The sequence below is a fragment of the Fusarium keratoplasticum genome, chromosome 10, assembly GCF_025433545.1.
Source record: "Fusarium keratoplasticum isolate Fu6.1 chromosome 10, whole genome shotgun sequence".
Lineage (NCBI taxonomy): Eukaryota > Fungi > Ascomycota > Sordariomycetes > Hypocreales > Nectriaceae > Fusarium > Fusarium keratoplasticum.
In genome coordinates this window covers 395,820-412,679 of record NC_070538.1, presented here as the reverse complement: position 1 = coordinate 412,679, position 16,860 = coordinate 395,820, and the positions used below count along the sequence as shown (strand labels likewise).

The 16,860-nt window shown below is 51.9% G+C and overlaps 3 protein-coding genes across 3 annotated transcripts; 2 read left to right on the top strand and 1 right to left on the bottom strand.

The window, feature by feature from the left end:
- Positions 1 to 1,677: 1,677 nt before the first annotated feature.
- On the bottom strand, positions 1,678 to 5,574 carry NCS57_01198400 (uncharacterized protein; the record flags this gene model as incomplete). Its single annotated transcript, XM_053061671.1, has 1 exon — positions 1,678 to 5,574. One exon carries the CDS (start codon positions 5,572 to 5,574, stop codon positions 1,678 to 1,680), a length of 3,897 nt encoding a protein of 1,298 aa, XP_052908199.1.
- Positions 5,575 to 9,789: 4,215 nt separating this feature from the next.
- Positions 9,790 to 10,931, top strand: NCS57_01198300 (uncharacterized protein; the record flags this gene model as incomplete). The annotated part of the gene is made up of 3 exons (XM_053061670.1): positions 9,790 to 10,053; positions 10,105 to 10,385; positions 10,442 to 10,931. 3 exons carry the CDS (start codon positions 9,790 to 9,792, stop codon positions 10,929 to 10,931), a joined length of 1,035 nt encoding a protein of 344 aa, XP_052908198.1.
- A 3,266-nt stretch (positions 10,932 to 14,197) lies between these two features.
- NCS57_01198200 (HET domain-containing protein) lies at positions 14,198 to 16,602 on the top strand (the record flags this gene model as incomplete). The annotated part of the gene is made up of 3 exons (XM_053061669.1): positions 14,198 to 14,598; positions 14,647 to 14,756; positions 14,810 to 16,602. The coding sequence occupies 3 exons, from the start codon at positions 14,198 to 14,200 to the stop codon at positions 16,600 to 16,602; spliced, it is 2,304 nt and encodes a 767-aa protein (XP_052908197.1).
- Between the last annotated feature and the right edge of the window lie 258 nt (positions 16,603 to 16,860).

The window sequence follows — 16,860 nt, the reverse complement described above, 5'->3', positions numbered from 1 at the left end:
CTTGTCTTTTGCAAGCCCGGGACCCGTTGACGTGCCGCCAAGGGAGTAACTATAATGGGGTTAGGGGATGGAAAAACTTGTTTGCTTCTTTCTTTGTTTAAGCTTGTATTTAGTGACCTGTGATGGGACGGACCCTGGATGACCATCCGGTTGGTTCTCGAAGTACAGTCAACGCAGCATACCTTGTCAGCTTCAACCTACAAAGCAAGGGCTTGCAGGTGTCGAGTGAAGCCATAGGAGGAAGGCATTTGTCCCTTACAGAGTCTGTAGATGCCGCATTGGCAAAACACTTGGAAGCGCCTCTTCTACAAATGTTCATTGGGTATTTATCACGTCATTCAACTGCTTATCCATCAATAAGCACTTGGCATTGACCTTGGCCGCCGCAAAGCGACCAAGGTCGCAAAAGACGGAAGCATCCCGACACTGGTACCTTGCATTAGGTGAGGCGCCAGGGGGCGGCGAGGACGCAAGGGTTGTTCCTTTCAAGGGGCTGCGCGGGGGAAAGGGGAGATCTCAATTGGCATGGTTCAAGCGATTCCGAGTTAGCCCGTAATGCCGGTAGGTCAGAAAAGGGATGAAGGAGAAACTTGAGAGCTACCCTGTTTCTTTCAATGGAACAAACGACATCGAAACACAGTGTTTTCGAAGCATTGAAGGGTCGCAGTTAGCGAAAATCGCCATTGGCGATCGACAGCTAATAGGCGATAGATTGAAGCTACAGTCCGATTAACTTTAAAATGCCAATTAACACGTGGAGGAAAACTGTAGAGTTTGCAAGCGTCGAAGTGCGAAGCCAATGCCCAGCGTGGATCTTGTTCGTGGACCTCGCTTGGGCTTAGAAGCGCCAACCTCCTTGCATCGTGTAATTTCGGTTGTGCTTCAACCCTGTCCCCTTTTCGGTATCTAGCTCCGATCGGATCTCGGGCCGCTTGTCAATGCCTCGGGTTGGACGAAGAGATAATGCGGTAGTACGTTCTCGAAGGTTTTGACAGATTCCAACACCAGGCCGCACACCAATGCCACTAACCGGCCTCAACGACCGCGCTATACTGACAGGTTGGAATAGTAGACGCACACCTGTCAATGGATCATGGTGGCGTCAATAGTTCGATGGTGGCGGCTTAAGACAGACGATGAAGTGGGGGCGTGCAGCTGAAGCCCCCACTTGAGGGCATTCACAAATCACAGGCTTGGTTCGACGCTGGTCATGGGTGAGCTAATTGATTGGTTCTGAGGATGAACTGGACACACGAGGATTCTGGGAATAGCTTCATCTTCGGTAGAGAGTATGGACATGTCGGGTAGCACTATGTGAAGCCGAAGACAAGCTCTGAAGTGCTCAAAGCTTTGGAGTGTCCAAGAGATGAGAGAGTGTTGATGCCAATCGAGACAAGTCACAGTGCAATGCAACAAGAAGAGATGCCGTAAAGTGCATGACATTAATGAAGGAGAGCTATTTAATCTAATCTAGATACTCGGCAGGATAATTTGACACAATCTTTTAGAAATCAAGGCTGGACATGAAGGAAAGGAAATAGACTATAAATCTAAAGAAAATTGGGAAACCGTCGTCATGTACTCTTGTGATGAATCATTTCCGTGAATAGACAATATGTGATGATGAGAGAGTCGTAATCGTCATAGCTCTAGCGAGCAATATGCAAAGGACATTTTTTAAAGGAGAAGGGCGACAACTCCGGCGGCGGCCAGGACAACCTCGACGTTGCCCATCAGGCGGCCAGCGGCACCGGTGGCGGGGACTGTCTTCTCCTCGACACCGTCATCGGATTCTTCGGTGGTGGCGGCGAGAGGAGCAGGGTAGGAGCCCTCGGGCTGGTCGGGGGTGGAGTAGGTCTGAGCGGGCTGGGACTCGGCGGGCTTCACAGGCTGAGACTCCTCGGGCTGGGCCGGGGAGGAAGGCTGCTCGTAGGTGGGCTGAGTCTCGACGGGCTGGGGAGCAGAGTAGGAAACACCAGGCTGGGTCTCGACAGGCTTGGTTTCCACAGGCTTGGTGGGAACCTCGGTCTCAGTCTCAACGGGCTTGGTCTCGACGGGCTTGGTAGGGATCGCAGTCTCAGTCTCGACAGGCTTAGTCTCAACAGGCTTAGTCTCAACAGGCTTGGTGGGAACCACAGTCTCAGTCTCAGGGACAGGGACAGTGTAGTGAGTCTCAACCGAAGGCTGGATCTTGGTGGTGCCGGTAGCGTAAACGATAGTGGTGGTCTTGCCAACAGTGCAGTCCTGAGCCTCAGAGTGGCACTTGCTGATGGTGTAGTGCTTGGTAGTGTACAGAGTCGAGGTCAGGTTGCCGCCGTGGGGAGGAGGAATGACAGTGGTGGGCTGAGTGACCTTGGTGGTGGGTCGCCAGCTCTGGATGCAGGTGGTAGCAGTGGCATAGACAGTGGTGGTGACCGAGCCGATGGGGCAGTTAGGAACCTCAGGAGGGCACTTGGTGATGGTGTAGTGCTTAGTAGTGTACAGAGTCTGGGTGTAGTTGCCAGGCAGAGGAGGGTTGGGAGGGTAGACGACCTTGGTGGTGTGAGGCTGGGGAGGAACAACAACCTTGGTGGTCTGGTAAGGAGGAGGAGTAACCTCGCGGGTGATAGTCACGGGGCAGATGGTGGTCGAGAGAGCGATGGTCTCGGTCGTGACGTGAGGAGTGTTGGGACAGTCAGGGACCTCAGGGCCGCACCAGGTGACGGTTCGGACCTTGGTGGTGTACACAGTCGAGGTGGTCAAGTGAGTGGTGGTCTCGACACTGACAGGGGCAGTGGGCTTGGGGGGAGTAACTTCAGTGTGGCCGGTAGGCTTGGGAGGAGTGACCTCGGTGTGTCCAGTAGGCTTAGGAGGGACGTAAGTCGAAGTGACGGGGCAGACAGTGGTGGAAACAGCGATGGTCTCAGTGGTGATGTGAGGAGGCTGAGAGCAATAAGGGACATCAGGTCCACAGTAGGTGATGGTCTTGACAGTGGTCGTGTACACGGTAGAGGTGGACCAGCCGGTAGTGGTAACTGGCTTGGGGGGAGGGACCTCGGTGGTGCCCTTGGGAGGGGGAACCTCAGTAGTACCGGTGGTCTTAGGAGGAGGCACCTCGGTGTGGACAGTTGGCTTGGTAGACTTGGGAGGAGGCACCTCTTCGGTCGAAGTCACAGGGCAGACAGTGGTGGAAATGGCGATGGTCTCAGTGGTGATGTGAGGAGGCTGAGAGCAGTAAGGAACGTCGGGTCCACAGTAGGTGATGGTCTTGACAGTGGTCGTGTACACGGTCGAGGTAGTCCACTCAGTGGTCGAAGGCTTGGGAGGAACCTCAGTAGTGCCAGTCTTGGTCGTGGGCTTGGGAGGAGGGACCTCAGTAGTTCCCTTGGACGAGCTGGGCACGGGAGGAGGATAAGCCGTGGTGTCGTTGTGGCCAGTGGGAACAGGCGTAGTAGGAACACCGGGAGTCGAGGTGATGAGAGTAGTGGGAACAGACTCGGTGGTACCCTGCTTGGTAGGAACCGTCTTGGTAGAGTGAGGAGGCACCTCGGTGGTCGAAGTCACAGGGCAGACAGTGGTGGACACGGCGATAGTCTCGGTTGTGACATGGGGAGTGCCAGGGCAGTCAGGAACCTCAGGAGGGCAAGAAGTGATAGTGTACACGTTGGTGGTGTAGACAGTCGAGGTAGTCCACTCAGTGGTCGAGTGTCCCTTGGTCGTGACCTCAGTGGTGACCTTGGTGGTTGCCTTGGTGGTGGGGACGATCTCGGTGTCAGTGGTGGTGGGGACGATCTCGGTGTCAGTGGTGGTGGGAACAACCTCAGTGCCAGTAGTGGTGGGGACAGTCTCAATGCCAGTGGTCTCGGTGACAGACTCAGAGGTCACGGGGCAGACAGTGGTGGAAACAGCGATAGTCTCAGTCGTGACGTGAGGAGTGTTGGGGCAGTCAGGAACCTCAGGTGGGCACGAAGTCACAGTGTACACGTTGGTGGTGTAGACAGTGGAAGTGGTCCAGCCAGTGGTCTTGGGAGGAGGAGGATACTTGCCAGTGGACGAAGTCTTGCCGGTGGTAGAGGGGACCTCCTCAGACGAGCTGGGGACCTCTTCAGAAGAAGTGGGAACCTCCTCAGTAGAGTGACCGGGCTTAGTCGACGACTTGGGAGGAGGAGGATACTTGCCAGAGGTGGTGGGAACAGCCTCGGAGGAAGTGGGAACCTCTTCAGAGGAAGTAGGAACCTCCTCGGTGGAGTGACCAGGCTTGGTGGAAGACTTGGGAGGAGGGGGGTACTTGCCAGAGGTAGTAGGAACGCCCTCGGACGAAGTGGGAACTTCCTCAGAAGTGGTGGGAACCTCCTCAGTAGAGACACCGGGCTTGGTCGACGACTTGGGGGGAGGAGGGTACTTTCCAGTGGTGGTAGGGACACCCTCAGAAGTGGTGGGAACACCCTCGGAAGAGCTAGGAACCTCCTCAGACGAGCTGGGGATCTCCTCAGTAGAGACGCCAGGCTTGGTGGTGGTCTTCACAGGGGGAGGAGGGTAGTCGGTCGAGCCCTTGCCGGTAGGAACAGGCTGAGTCTCAGTGACGGGGCAGATAGTCGTCGAGACAGCAATGGTCTTGGTGGTCACGTGGGGAGTTCCGGGGCAGTCAGGAACCTCAGGAGCGCACGAGGTGACGGTGTGAACCTCGGTGGTGTAGACAGTTGAGGTAGTCCAGCCAGTGGTCTGGGGCTTGGGAGTGGAAGTGGTCAACTCAGTGGTACCCTCAGAAGTAGCAGGCAGGGTCTCAGAAGGAGGAGGTCCATAGTGGGTGCTCTGCTTGCCAGTGGTGGTGGGCTTGGTCTCGACAGGAGGAACTGAAGTAGACTCGGTCTCGACAGAGGGGATAGAGCTGGAAACCTCAGTAGATCCAGCAGGAGGAGGAGCATAGGGAGTTGTGCTCTGCTTGCCAGTGGTTGTAGGCTTAGTCTCAACGGGAGGAACCGAAGTGGACTCAGTCTCAACAGAGGGAACCGAGCTAGAAACCTCAGTAGATCCAGCGGGAGGGGGAGCATAAGGAGTAGTCTCCTTGCTGGGGACAGTCTCGGGAGCAGAAGAAGTAGGCTGAGTCTCGGAAGGAGGAGGGCCGTAGTGAGTTGTGTCCACAGGAGGAAGAGAAGAAGACTCGGACTCTACAGGAGGGACCGAAGAACTCGGCTGGGTCTCAGCAGGAGGAGCCGAAGAGGTGGTGGGCTTGGTTTCCACGGGAGGAGGACCATACGGGATAGACGATGAGGTAGGCTGAGGAGGAACGTATGGGGTAGAAGCCTCGGAGACGGAACCAGGAGGAGTCTCGACCTCGGTGATGGGGCAGATGGTAGTCGAGACAGCAATAGTCTTAGTGGTCACGTGGGGGGTTCCAGGGCAATCAGGAACCTCAGGAGCGCAAGAGGTAATAGTGTGAACCTCGGTGGTGTAGACGGTCGAGGTGGTGTAGCCCTGGGGGATGTTGTTGTATGGGTTGCCGGGAACGTTGTCGTAGTTCCTCTTGGGGAATTCGACGGCGGCAGCATTGGCCAGGCCAATGGCTGCGGCGCCGAGCAGAAGGAAGCCCTGCATGTTGTAGGGCGAAGCTGAAGTTGGTTTGTAGCGAATGTAAAGGTGAAACGAGTGCGGCTTTGTTTGAACGAAAGTCGGTTGGAGAGACAAGATCCGGTTTGGAGGGAAACGGAGGAGCTCTCTTATAGCAGACAGGTGACTTGGGCAGGACCCTCAGATGTTGTTTGTTTCTCTGCGTCGCTCGTATAGGTCCGTTTGGTGACAGCTCGGCCCAGCCAGTGTCGTTGGGATACAATACGGGCGTCTCCATCATGACCCCGGCTCGGCGTGATGTCATGCTGGGCGACAGGAATAGGAACGGTTGGACGAGGTGCAGTTTACGGTGGGACTTGAGACCTGCCAAAGCGGTATCCCAACGCGCGACAAATGGGCCGGCCATGTTGCGAGGCCCAAAAAGCTAGAGACAGGCACGTTACGGATGAGGCGGGAAAGACAGCATGCCCCGGAGCCTCTTTCTGGGAGACAAGCGCGCGCATCCTTGTCCTGGGCGTTTGATAGGCTGCGGGAGCATGCAACGGTTTCTTGGATGTTCTAAAAATGTTTCTAAAAAAGCCCATGAACAGGGGGTCGGGGTCTGCAGCCGCTCGTGTTGGGCCTATCAGCCGGCGTGAAATGATCTGACTCGGCCGCTAAATATGGGCATCTCTGATCTGCGATCAGATCAGTTTCCGCCATGATTGGTCAGGGAACCCCTGCCGGTTCCCCTGGAGTTGGCTGGACAGACGCGCTCGCTGTCCATGGGGCCTCTGCTGTGGGCCGGGGACAACCACGTACACTGGCTTGCTTGGCTGGTGTCTTTTTTTGCCTTACATACACGAGGTTTTTTACCTTCTCATGGGTCGCTTTTCTTTGCCCTCGTCTCCCCACTCTCTGCCAAAATCTCGCACAACTGTCGGCCGAGGGATCGTCCCCTCCCCCCAGTCCAAGCGCCGTGTCTGCGGGTAAAAATGGCTGGTCCAGCTGAATCTTGCAGGGCGAGACGCCTGGCTTGCCCGGTTTTATTTTAACACCTGGATAGGTAAGCAGGCGGCAATTCACTCAGTGTTGTGCATCCTGAGCCTCTTGTCGGCGTCGTATCCCGTCGGTTGCGACATGATCCTTGACAAGGAGGGATATCCACTCTGAGGCATTCAACGAATCAACGCGTCTATCTTTACGAGCGCTTCGTTTCTGGTTGTGTTTCTCTGTGCAGGTTGAGCTGAAAGAGATGAACGTCGCTAAGCATGACTTGTTTCATGTTGACCTTTTGGGTCATCTCTTGTCGACTTGACGCCCCGACTTGGACTTGGAGAGACACATTCTGAGATGAACAAGACGAGTTCCTGCATTCAGCTCTGGTTCCTGCGTGAATGGTACAACGTAACATGAACTGATCGGCAGGTGCATCGTCTCGCCTCGCACTGCACAACAAACGCATTGGCCGGCCGACAGTGTCTCTTTTCTCGATGTCATGCCCCTGCTCATGGTGGTGCAAGCAACAGGACAAGACTTTTTGCCCTGCATTTTGCACGGGCACATACTCGCACGACGTAAAACTCTAAAGCAGAAATATAGACGAGCCGTACAGCTTCAGTCGAGGCCACGGCATTTCCGCCAGTCGTAAGAAAGTCTGCCTCAAATCGTATCATGCCGCCAGCTCACATCCAGCCGGAAATACGGCCAGACCAGACGGTACAGAAACTTGGCATCCATCCATCGTCAAAAATTCGCATGCAGGTAAGGAGTCGGTCGGTGCGCCCGATAGGCTGCAGCTCCGATCGTGTGTTGCCCGCTATTCTTAGAAACCCCATCCGTGGATGGCAAGATCTCGAGTCTTTCGTTTCCCGGTAAATACTCACGAGATTCATCATGCCATTTTGTTTGTAAACAAGTTTAAAATAATGGTATATAGTAAATATCGAGACTCTGCCAATTCAATACCGAATTATTCAAGTCCTCCCAATGCCCTTCAACTCTTCTCCTCTCCTCCTCTTGACGTCAGCATCACCTTGTGGGTGTGCCCCAGTAAACTCCAACTATTTTGGTACAGAATACGAGAAAAGTCCTTCTCCTGCAGCTTCAACCTGCTCCCGGCCAACAAAGGAACCCCCCGATGATGGAACAATGCCTTAGTACGGTTGCGGTGCTCCGAGGGCGGAATTGAGGAGGAGGGGGGCAGGGGCGAAATCCATCGAGATTTTGTTTGTCCGACCACGCATTTGCATTTCCCCACGGCTTGAAGCGATCGAGGAGACTTCATGCACACTTATCGTAGCCTGATGGACCTGCTGCCTTTGCTGACCATGGCGTGACTTTTGTTGACTGCATGGAGAGAAGCCGTCGAGATGAATTTTCAAGTAAACACTGCAAGTAAGAAGACGTGATAGGATCGCAACCGGACCGTGATTCTCCATTGAAATGCGTAGATGCCTTCCCCTCTTCCGAACCCGTCTATTTCCAGCAATGCACATAAGAGAGGAGGCTGAATGGATTCTTCCGTGCACCCAACAGCACAGCACAGTCTGCACCTTGGTGGTTGGGCGTAACCCCGTATCTGTATGTACAACAAGCATCCCAGATCCAGCCACCATCGTAAAATGTCCCGGCACAGCGTTGCCCGACCGACCCATTTTCCCTACCACGTAGAATCCCATCGATCAATGTGGGCTCCCTGACCCCACGCCGCGTGTCGGGGCTCCCCTGTCAGGGTTAGAGCCCAATGACGAAACCTCGGTGTGTTCCCCGCAGAGGCGTCGTCACCTACCCTAGGGACGATCGTTGATGGAACGAAACAAACGACGTTCATTTTGATATAGGGAATTTGTGGAGGGTATATTGAGAGTGTTAATATGCGGTTTCATGTCGTGAATGAAACATTATGCGGCCTTTGTTTGTCCAAGTGCCGATGCTGTCTCATGTGGCTTGTCTCAAACAAAAAATGCAAGGAGAGTTGCTTCCATCAGGTTGGTTGTGTAACCATACGGTTCTCCTCTCCAAAAGGCTGCACACAAGATGTGAAGAAAAGGAACAAAGAAAAAATAAATTGAGATCTGCCCAAAGACATTAGATAGATCCAATAAGGAGGATTGCACACTTCTAGTGTTGCTTTACAAACTCCCGGATGAGGACTTGTCAGCCAATAATCTCATCAGGTCTGGCTCTACCCGGGCAACCAGAAAGGCGAATACAGAGACCGGATAGGAAAACCATGTAAACATGATAGAGAGAACATAGTACAAGGTTTGCCGAAACCGTTGTGGTCAAACTTTAATACAAGTTGTAGCCAGCGATCCTTCTTGGGATGCACAACCAACGATCTTGACGAACCTTCTTTGAAACTGCATACCTGTCAGAACATGGAATGATTGATGCCATGCATTCCACTGATGACATAATGCATGTGGAAATTTAGGATGAAACTGGCCGAGATCTCAATTCGAGGCTTTATAGCAGCTCATAAACACGGATTGACCATCAAAACGTAACGGCGAAAGCCTCGCTATGCATGATGGCAAGATTCATAGATTTGACGAGTTTACAAGAAGGAAGCACTTGCGCACAAAATGATAGACCAGCCTGTATTGACAATTCTGAAATTCATTTTAATATCTGAAATGTGATAAGGTCTTAGCATAATCGCACTGAGTTGGCTGCCGGCTTAGTTAGTGATTTAGCAGTGGAGACAGCCCTCTGTGGGAGCCTTCGCGCGCAAGCAAAGAGATAAGCGCCTGGTCAATCGCGGGAAACGGCGTTTGACTCAAGCCCCTTCTGACTTGTCTCCGAGATCCGCGGGTGGCTGAGATTAGAGCGGCACCATGACCATTTGGTGGCGTCTCAATTCCACTTGTCTGATGCCAATTGTCTGAGATATTTCCATTGCTCAATATTTGACACCAAGCTTAAATTGTCTTCACCTTTGTCCACGTTCCATTGGTTGGAATTATCATTAATCCGGGGCACCCGCTGTAACTGGAGATGGCCGAGTCTGTTGGTCCAAGGCTTGTTTCAACCATAGAGCAAAATGGGGCGAGCTTGGTCTGCGCGTTGCTCTGTTGGCCTTCGTTATGTATTTCGGCCAATGACTGAAATGGGTTATTTCACTTGCAAATTCAGGGGATCATGTCAAGTTTCAAGGCCTAATTGTCTCGATCCTTCGGGGCATATAACGGCCTCAACACCCACTATTGGTATTGATTCAGCACCAGACCCTCCATTTGCAGTCATTCATTCGTTGCGATGCGTCACAAACTGGTCGCTCATTTCTTGACCAGCCTTCTGGTGGCCACTCCAGCACTGGCAGCCACATACAGCCATCTCGACCCAGCTCGCTGCGTGGATCCGTCTGGCATGAAGAAATGTGTTGAAAAGGTGAATGAGGAACAACAACAGTGCATCAATACAGGGTGCGAGGATTCAGAATATGGATGCCTCGAGTCGACCTGCTTGTGTGCGAGCAGCATCAGCCAAATGGATTGCGCTCTGACGCATTGCTGGGACCAGGTAAGTCTCTGTCAACATGAAGCGGATGAACATGGACACTAAGAGAAACAGGTATATAGCTGCGAGTACCAGAAAACGGTTGAACAGGTCATCAAGACCTGCGACGACGGCCCAGAGGAGGGGTTTCCCTTCTACCCTGCCCCGGTTGATGCGCCCAATGCTTGCTCATGCAACAAGGCAAAAGTTGTCGAAACTGTCGGCAAGGTGTTGGAGGAGCAGAATGATTGTGAAGGAGGGGCATCAGATGAGTGGGAAGGATTGCCTCGGGCTGAATTAAAGGCCAAGGTCCCCCCGGCTTGTGTCTGTTGTAGTTGGAGCGCAGCGCTGTCTGCGTAAGTCATCTCCCTATGTCTCGCACTGCTTTATGCTAATCAATACCTATGACTAGCTACTGGAACATCTGCCCAGGAATGGACCCAAACTATCTCGGTGTCGACGCCTTCCTCAACTCCTTGCTGGGCGATGCTTGGGAGAAGTGGCCCAAGTGCAAATTCGACAACACCACTTGCCACACAGAGTACAACTATACACTTCCCGGCAACAAGGATGCCAAGTTCTACCAGCCTGGAGAGTTCCCCAAGAACGGAACACACACGACAATGACAAACCTTCCTGGCACCATCACGAGCCCCATTAGCGGCGCGACGTTTACGTGGACCATGAATTCGACGGCGCATACTATCACAGCGGCTGGGGTACACACGACGGTGGCCAGCGCAAGCACGACGGTTGTCAGCGAAAACACGACGCCAACAGGTACAGGCGCGCAAGCAACGGAAAGTTCTAGTGAGGCTGAAGACAAGGGAAGTAATGCTTCGGCGGTGGTTCCTCGAACTTGGTCCATTCTCTCGCCGGTTCTTATTTTCTTCGTATTGTAAACTTCAGACTTTTACTTTGTCTTGTCGTTATTTCTTTAGCTACTTTTCTACATCCTGGTCACGTCTTCAAGGAGACCATCAATCAGGGCTGTAAGCCTGTGGCACAGCCTTACTAGGTTGACCGGGCATGCCGAAGCCCTGATTTCCTTACCAAGGTTGTCAACCAACGGCAGGCTATGAAAAAAACCATAACCCTACAAGTAATGAGAAAGTGTAAAAACACCTATACCAAAGTAGCCGAGTCATAAAGCTTGGGCCATCCTCGCGTCATAGCCATCTGCAAGCCCCTATTCCGCTCTATTGGGTGTGCATTCCGGAAAGCCTCGCCAGGCAGATGTGCAGTCTTGAAACGGATGAAAAAAAGGGGGATAAAGGTTGAATAAAGTATTGGGCTCTTCTGTTGTATCACGCTCTCTGAACTTCGTTCAATAACTCGGATCTAATGAGCGTTGGCTCATAATGCAAAAGACCGATACTCCAAGAGATTGGCTCCCGCCTTTGCCTTGTACACCAGGCTCCAAGTTCATACGCGTTCTCAAGATTGCCAAGCCAGAGGAGCCTAGCGATCAAGAAATTATTTGCAGCATCGAGACTCTCGACATCGCGCAAGATGCAAGCTTCACCGCCCTTTCCTACGTGTGGGGAGTCTCCCCCTCACTCACGAAAACGATACGATGCAACGGAAATACAATTGCTGTGGGCACGAATTGTTGGTCGGCATTGTGGCATCTCCGGAATGGCTACTACTCGAATGATTCAAGCGTGTCTGATGGCTCACGCGACACTATGATCATCTGGGTTGATTCAATATGCATCGATCAGCAGGACTTGAAGGAGAAGGAGAGTCAGCTTCAATTGATGGCGGACATTTACTCCTTAGCGCGGCAAGTCTTTGTCTGGCTTGGCGAAGGGAGCCCCGAGTCGGACGCTGCGATGGAATATTTGAACAAGGCAGGATGTCAGGAGGCGCTCGTTGAAGTGGGCGAGAACCAATACAAAATACCCCGAAGCACCTTGCTCATTTTAAAGCAAGGGTGGAATGTATTCACCCACCAGATAAAAAGTCTTCGATCCCCCCTCTGGAAATATTGTAGGTGCTTACTGTCCTTTCCCTGGCCTTGATACTTGTCCACTTTACACATGTCATTTGGCTGTACACCGCTTATTTTAATCATCTCTAGGCATTGAGTTGATATTTCCCTGCTTGCCTAGTCACTTGTTCTGCAACCCAACAGATCTTCAAAACATCTGTTCCAGAACGTGGGCAAGCCGTATCTGGACATTCCAGGAGATTCTTCTTAGTCCTCAACCTCTTCTCTGTTGCGGCACAAAAACTCTTCCCTGGCGCTCCTTTATCCACGGTATTACGTTTCTTGCAGTGGTGCCTGAGTATACTCCCTCACTAATCGAGCATCGCTGGTGCAACATCGTTCAATTGTGGGCGTACGTCCGGGATTGTTGTGCACTTGGTGCCAGTACTGGAAACCAGCAGCTCCCTTTTCAGACCTATCTATGGGATTATGAACGCTTCATTCAAGGTACAATGTGGGCTTACAGAGTTATCAAGCTTGTGACTGCCTGCTTGGTTCTATGGACGATCTTCTTCAGCTTCTTGTTTTCGAGAGGAGAGTGGAATGCCTCAGAACCTCTCAAATCCGAGGTATGGATAGTGGAATTTGTCCTCAATCTCGCATTATGCTTGGCGATCGCTTTCGCCCCTATCCTAGGGCTTTTCATATTGTTTTACTTCTTCTTCTTCATAAGACGATTGGTTTCCGACAAAGGTGGACCGCCGGTTGATCGAGCGAACCGCATACTTTTCAACACCACACTCACCGACGCCCGCGACGCCATAATCTATGAGATCGCCACACGGAAGGCCACTAACCCCAAGGACAAGTCCTTTGGCCTGCGAGCAGTCTTGGGTAAAATCGGAATACAGCTAGATGATCCTGATTACGGCAAGGATATTTACCAAATCTACCGGGAACTGTTCGTTCGGCTGTTGGACTGGTCAGGATCCCTGAACCTTCTTCTGTTCTGCGACTCACCAACAATGTCAACACTGCCATCCTGGATGCCAAACTTGGCTATTGATCCTGAAAAAAGTTGGCTAAACCCTAAGGCGTTGGCTTTTCAAGGGGAATTTAAAGGAGTCTTCTTCCGGACGCCGAGCCAATGGTCTTTGATAAATAACAAGGAGCTGATCGTCCGAGGTGTGCGTGTCTGCTGCGTCTCCTGGAGCTGTGGCAAGTTTTACGAAACTAGCATCGCGGACTATGCCTCGGACGAACAGTCGCATCTGCACAACATCTCGGTGATTCACGACCTGATGCTACGTTATCGCGAATGGACACCCACAGCCACTGCTGGCCGTCATCACGCCCTTTTACACTGGGAGAGAAACAAACTCGGCCGAAAAGACAAACAGAGACTCAAAGAATGGGGCCAGATGATGCGTCGTACAAGTATCATGCCTGATGCTTCCACGTCGGCTTTTTCGTATCTGAAGTCACATCCTGCATGTTTTGAATTTCACATCGATATGTGCAACGACCTAGCAAGAGGAAGAACCTTGTTTTTGACCCAGCCCGGCATTCTGGGAATCGGCAACGGTCCAGCAAACGTCCAAGTCACAGATTTAGTCACTCTCGTTGCAGGTGTCTCCAAGCCTCTCATTCTGGAAACGGGGGATACAAGACATCGTTTGAAAGGGTTTGCCGAGATGGAGTACGTGTTAGAATTATCTGCGCTTGCGTGCATTACCAGTGGGAATATTCATCTGGATCCATACTGGAGCGGCTGGGAGGACCTGGGTGCTCAAATGCAGCCGCGGGATGAGATAGTCCTCTACTAAAGCCCCTTGAGTAATTATGTTCTGACATAGGACAGTGGTACTATCAAAAAAGGTGTAACTTAACTCGGAGACAAAATCTATGCACCAGAACCTATTTCCATTTTTAAAGGATGCTGTAGGGGGGTAGTTTAGGGGGGCCAGAGAACCGCATAGAGGTTTCGCCTAGTTATCCTTGCGAGTTCTCGGTGCTAATAATTATACACCTTTGATGCTTTCTTGCCCAGACAGCATACAATTTAACGGCTCTAGTTAGATCCTTGTCTCTAGGGCTGAGGACGCCACTGATGCAATCCCCATCAAGAACGAGGCTGTGCAGACCCCGCTCGAAATGTCACCGACATATCTTCTCATCAACTCATCAACGAATCCTGCGTGTGAAGCTTCAGCAATCGGATCTCTAGTCTAAGATATGGCTTCAGTCAAATGGAGCCCCGTCTACGAAAAAAATGTCTCCGAAGACACGGTGATCACTCTTCACCAGCTCTGCACCGCTTGCTCAAGGCTGCAAGAAGAGTCGACCCTTTTGCGGCACTTATCCCATGGGGAGCAGCTAAGGCTCCATACAAAAGAGACGTTCAAGCTATGCTCAGTGAAGGATCTGAAATCGGGGTATCTTGGCAGCTGCCATCTCTGTGCTTTGCTATGGACTCACGCTGGGGGTCACCGCTGCTTCGACCCAGACAAAGGAATAGTCAAAGAACCAGACATCACTGTGTGTCTGGAAGCTAGGGACTTTGAAATGGAGTACACTCTGGAGTATCAGACCTCGGGTCTTCAGAAGTGGTGGAGCGATCTGGTCCCACCTTTCATGTACGTGTTTGCCCTCTGCTTGAGTCCGGGATGACTGACAAGTTATAGAACGGAACTTGGAGTTGTTGTCTTGACAATATCCAAGGTCTATGCTAGCAAGAATAGTTCTTCTGATATTGATAATAAGATGTATGAACTGTACATCTATCCATCTTCGAGTGAGTGAGCTTCTTGAAGAGTGGAAAGTCTGGGGTTGCTAACCTAAGTCCAGATCGACGATTAAACTCGGCAACTTTTCGGCACGGAAACGAGCCTATATCCTCCAAAAATGACATGAAATTGGCCCAGATCGAGTTGTGGTATCTGGAATGCTCAGAGAACCACCCCAAGTGCACCGCGTATCCCAACATGGTCACGCAAGGCAGCCAGTTACCATCCCGTCTTTTGGACCTCCAAGGAGACAAGATCAAGCTAGAATGCAACGTTGAGAGTCTGCCTCAACTGCAATACACGACGCTGAGCCATATGTGGGGTCCTGACCCTAACGCATGCCTTCAGCTAACCAAGTCTCGGCTTCGCGAGTTTGAGTCTAATATCCCTTCGTCTCTGTTGCCGACGAAATATCTCGAGGCGATCCGGATTGCCAAAGCTCTCGACTTTCGATATATCTGGATTGACTCACTCTGCATCATACAAGACTCGGACGAAGATTGGAAGAAAGAGGCTTTGAAGATGGCTGCCGTATATGGTCGAACTTCTCTTAATATCTCATATGTGTATCCGCCATCTGACAACCCAAGCCAGCAACATCTTCGAGACCCCAGGATAATAGTTCCATGTGAACTACCCATGAAACACCTGAAATCAGGAAGCAACAGCAGCTCTTCAAACTCGACTCCTCTGGTCGTCCAGAGTGCTCCAGGTTTCGTCAACAAGTTCTGGTCTCCCACCACCTACAAGCAGATCTGGCCTCTGCTCAGCAGGGCTTGGGTGTTCCAAGAGCGTCTACTCTGCTCTCGAAATATCTACTACGGGCAGGATAGGCTGCTATGGGAGTGCTGCGAAGGGCTCGAGGATGAGTTCTCGGGTCGTCTGATGGACTCTCCTCGCTCTAAAAGTCGATTCCACTCTGTGTTTGCCGGTATACAGGGCAGCTCGCAAGGCCGAGAGCACGACGAAAGCTTCAAGGGGCAGTGGAGCCTCTTGGTCGAAGAGTACCGGCTGGCAAACCTGACTTTTGAGAAGGATCGCGTTATTGCCTTTGCGGGAGTCGTCAAGGCTGTTCAGTCACAAACCAAGTTTACGTACTTGGCGGGCACCTGGAAAGAATTTGCTGAGCTTGATCTTCTATGGGTGTTTCATCCTCCGTCTCCTCTGGGGGATTTTTACACTAGAAGAAATGAGATGAGAAAGCACGCCCCGTCTTGGTCATGGTTTTCAGTCCCTCCACGTCTGCAATCGGCGTCTACGAATAGCGACACGGTCGACTTCCGTATCCGCACCGAGATATACAACCGTTCATTTCATACCATCTACAAGGCCCAGGTCACCTCATTCCATCATCCCAAGCTTGTCTCCAACCCCGAGGCTCTGCTCCACGACCTGGAGAATATGAGCATAACACTCAAGACAAGAAAGATACCGAGCACTCTGGCATGGGATGGGCCAGTTCTTCGACTCCTCCCTCACGGAAAATATGCACTGGGCGGTAACAAGTATCTCGAGCCCAAGAATGCCATGAAATACGTCCATGATGACGTCTCCCTGGTGCCTGGCTCTGTAGTCCCCAACGGGGCGTGCATGATTCTGACGGCGTTTGAAGCATGGGTTCTGAAAGACAAGATAGATCATCGATACGACACCTATTCTCCGTCTGGAGACGAGACGAATACTTCTTGGCAGTGTGCAGGGTTGGTCGTGGTCCCAGCAGGGAAGAGTGTAAGTGGTCAGGACTCGTGGGAACGCATCGGGGTCTTTGTGTTTTCGGATATCGTGGATGGACTAGGAGTACCTCGGATTCCCTTTTCTATGGATGGACAGGAAGAAGAGGTTTGCCTAATCTAGAAGTCAACATTTTGTCTTCCAACTCGGGGCGAGGGGAGACGGGCACTTAGCTAACAACAGAAGATGCTCAGAAATTGATCGTTGGACAAGGGGGGCACATGGCTGAACATGAGCAGAAACTAGGTAGGGAGTCAGCTTGCCTTGGTAAGACCTGAACGACACACGCACTTTTTACATACATATTCCTTGACTACTCAGCTACTTCTAAACACCTGTGCCCACATGACTACGTTAGGAATTCCTTTGATTTTACAGCTG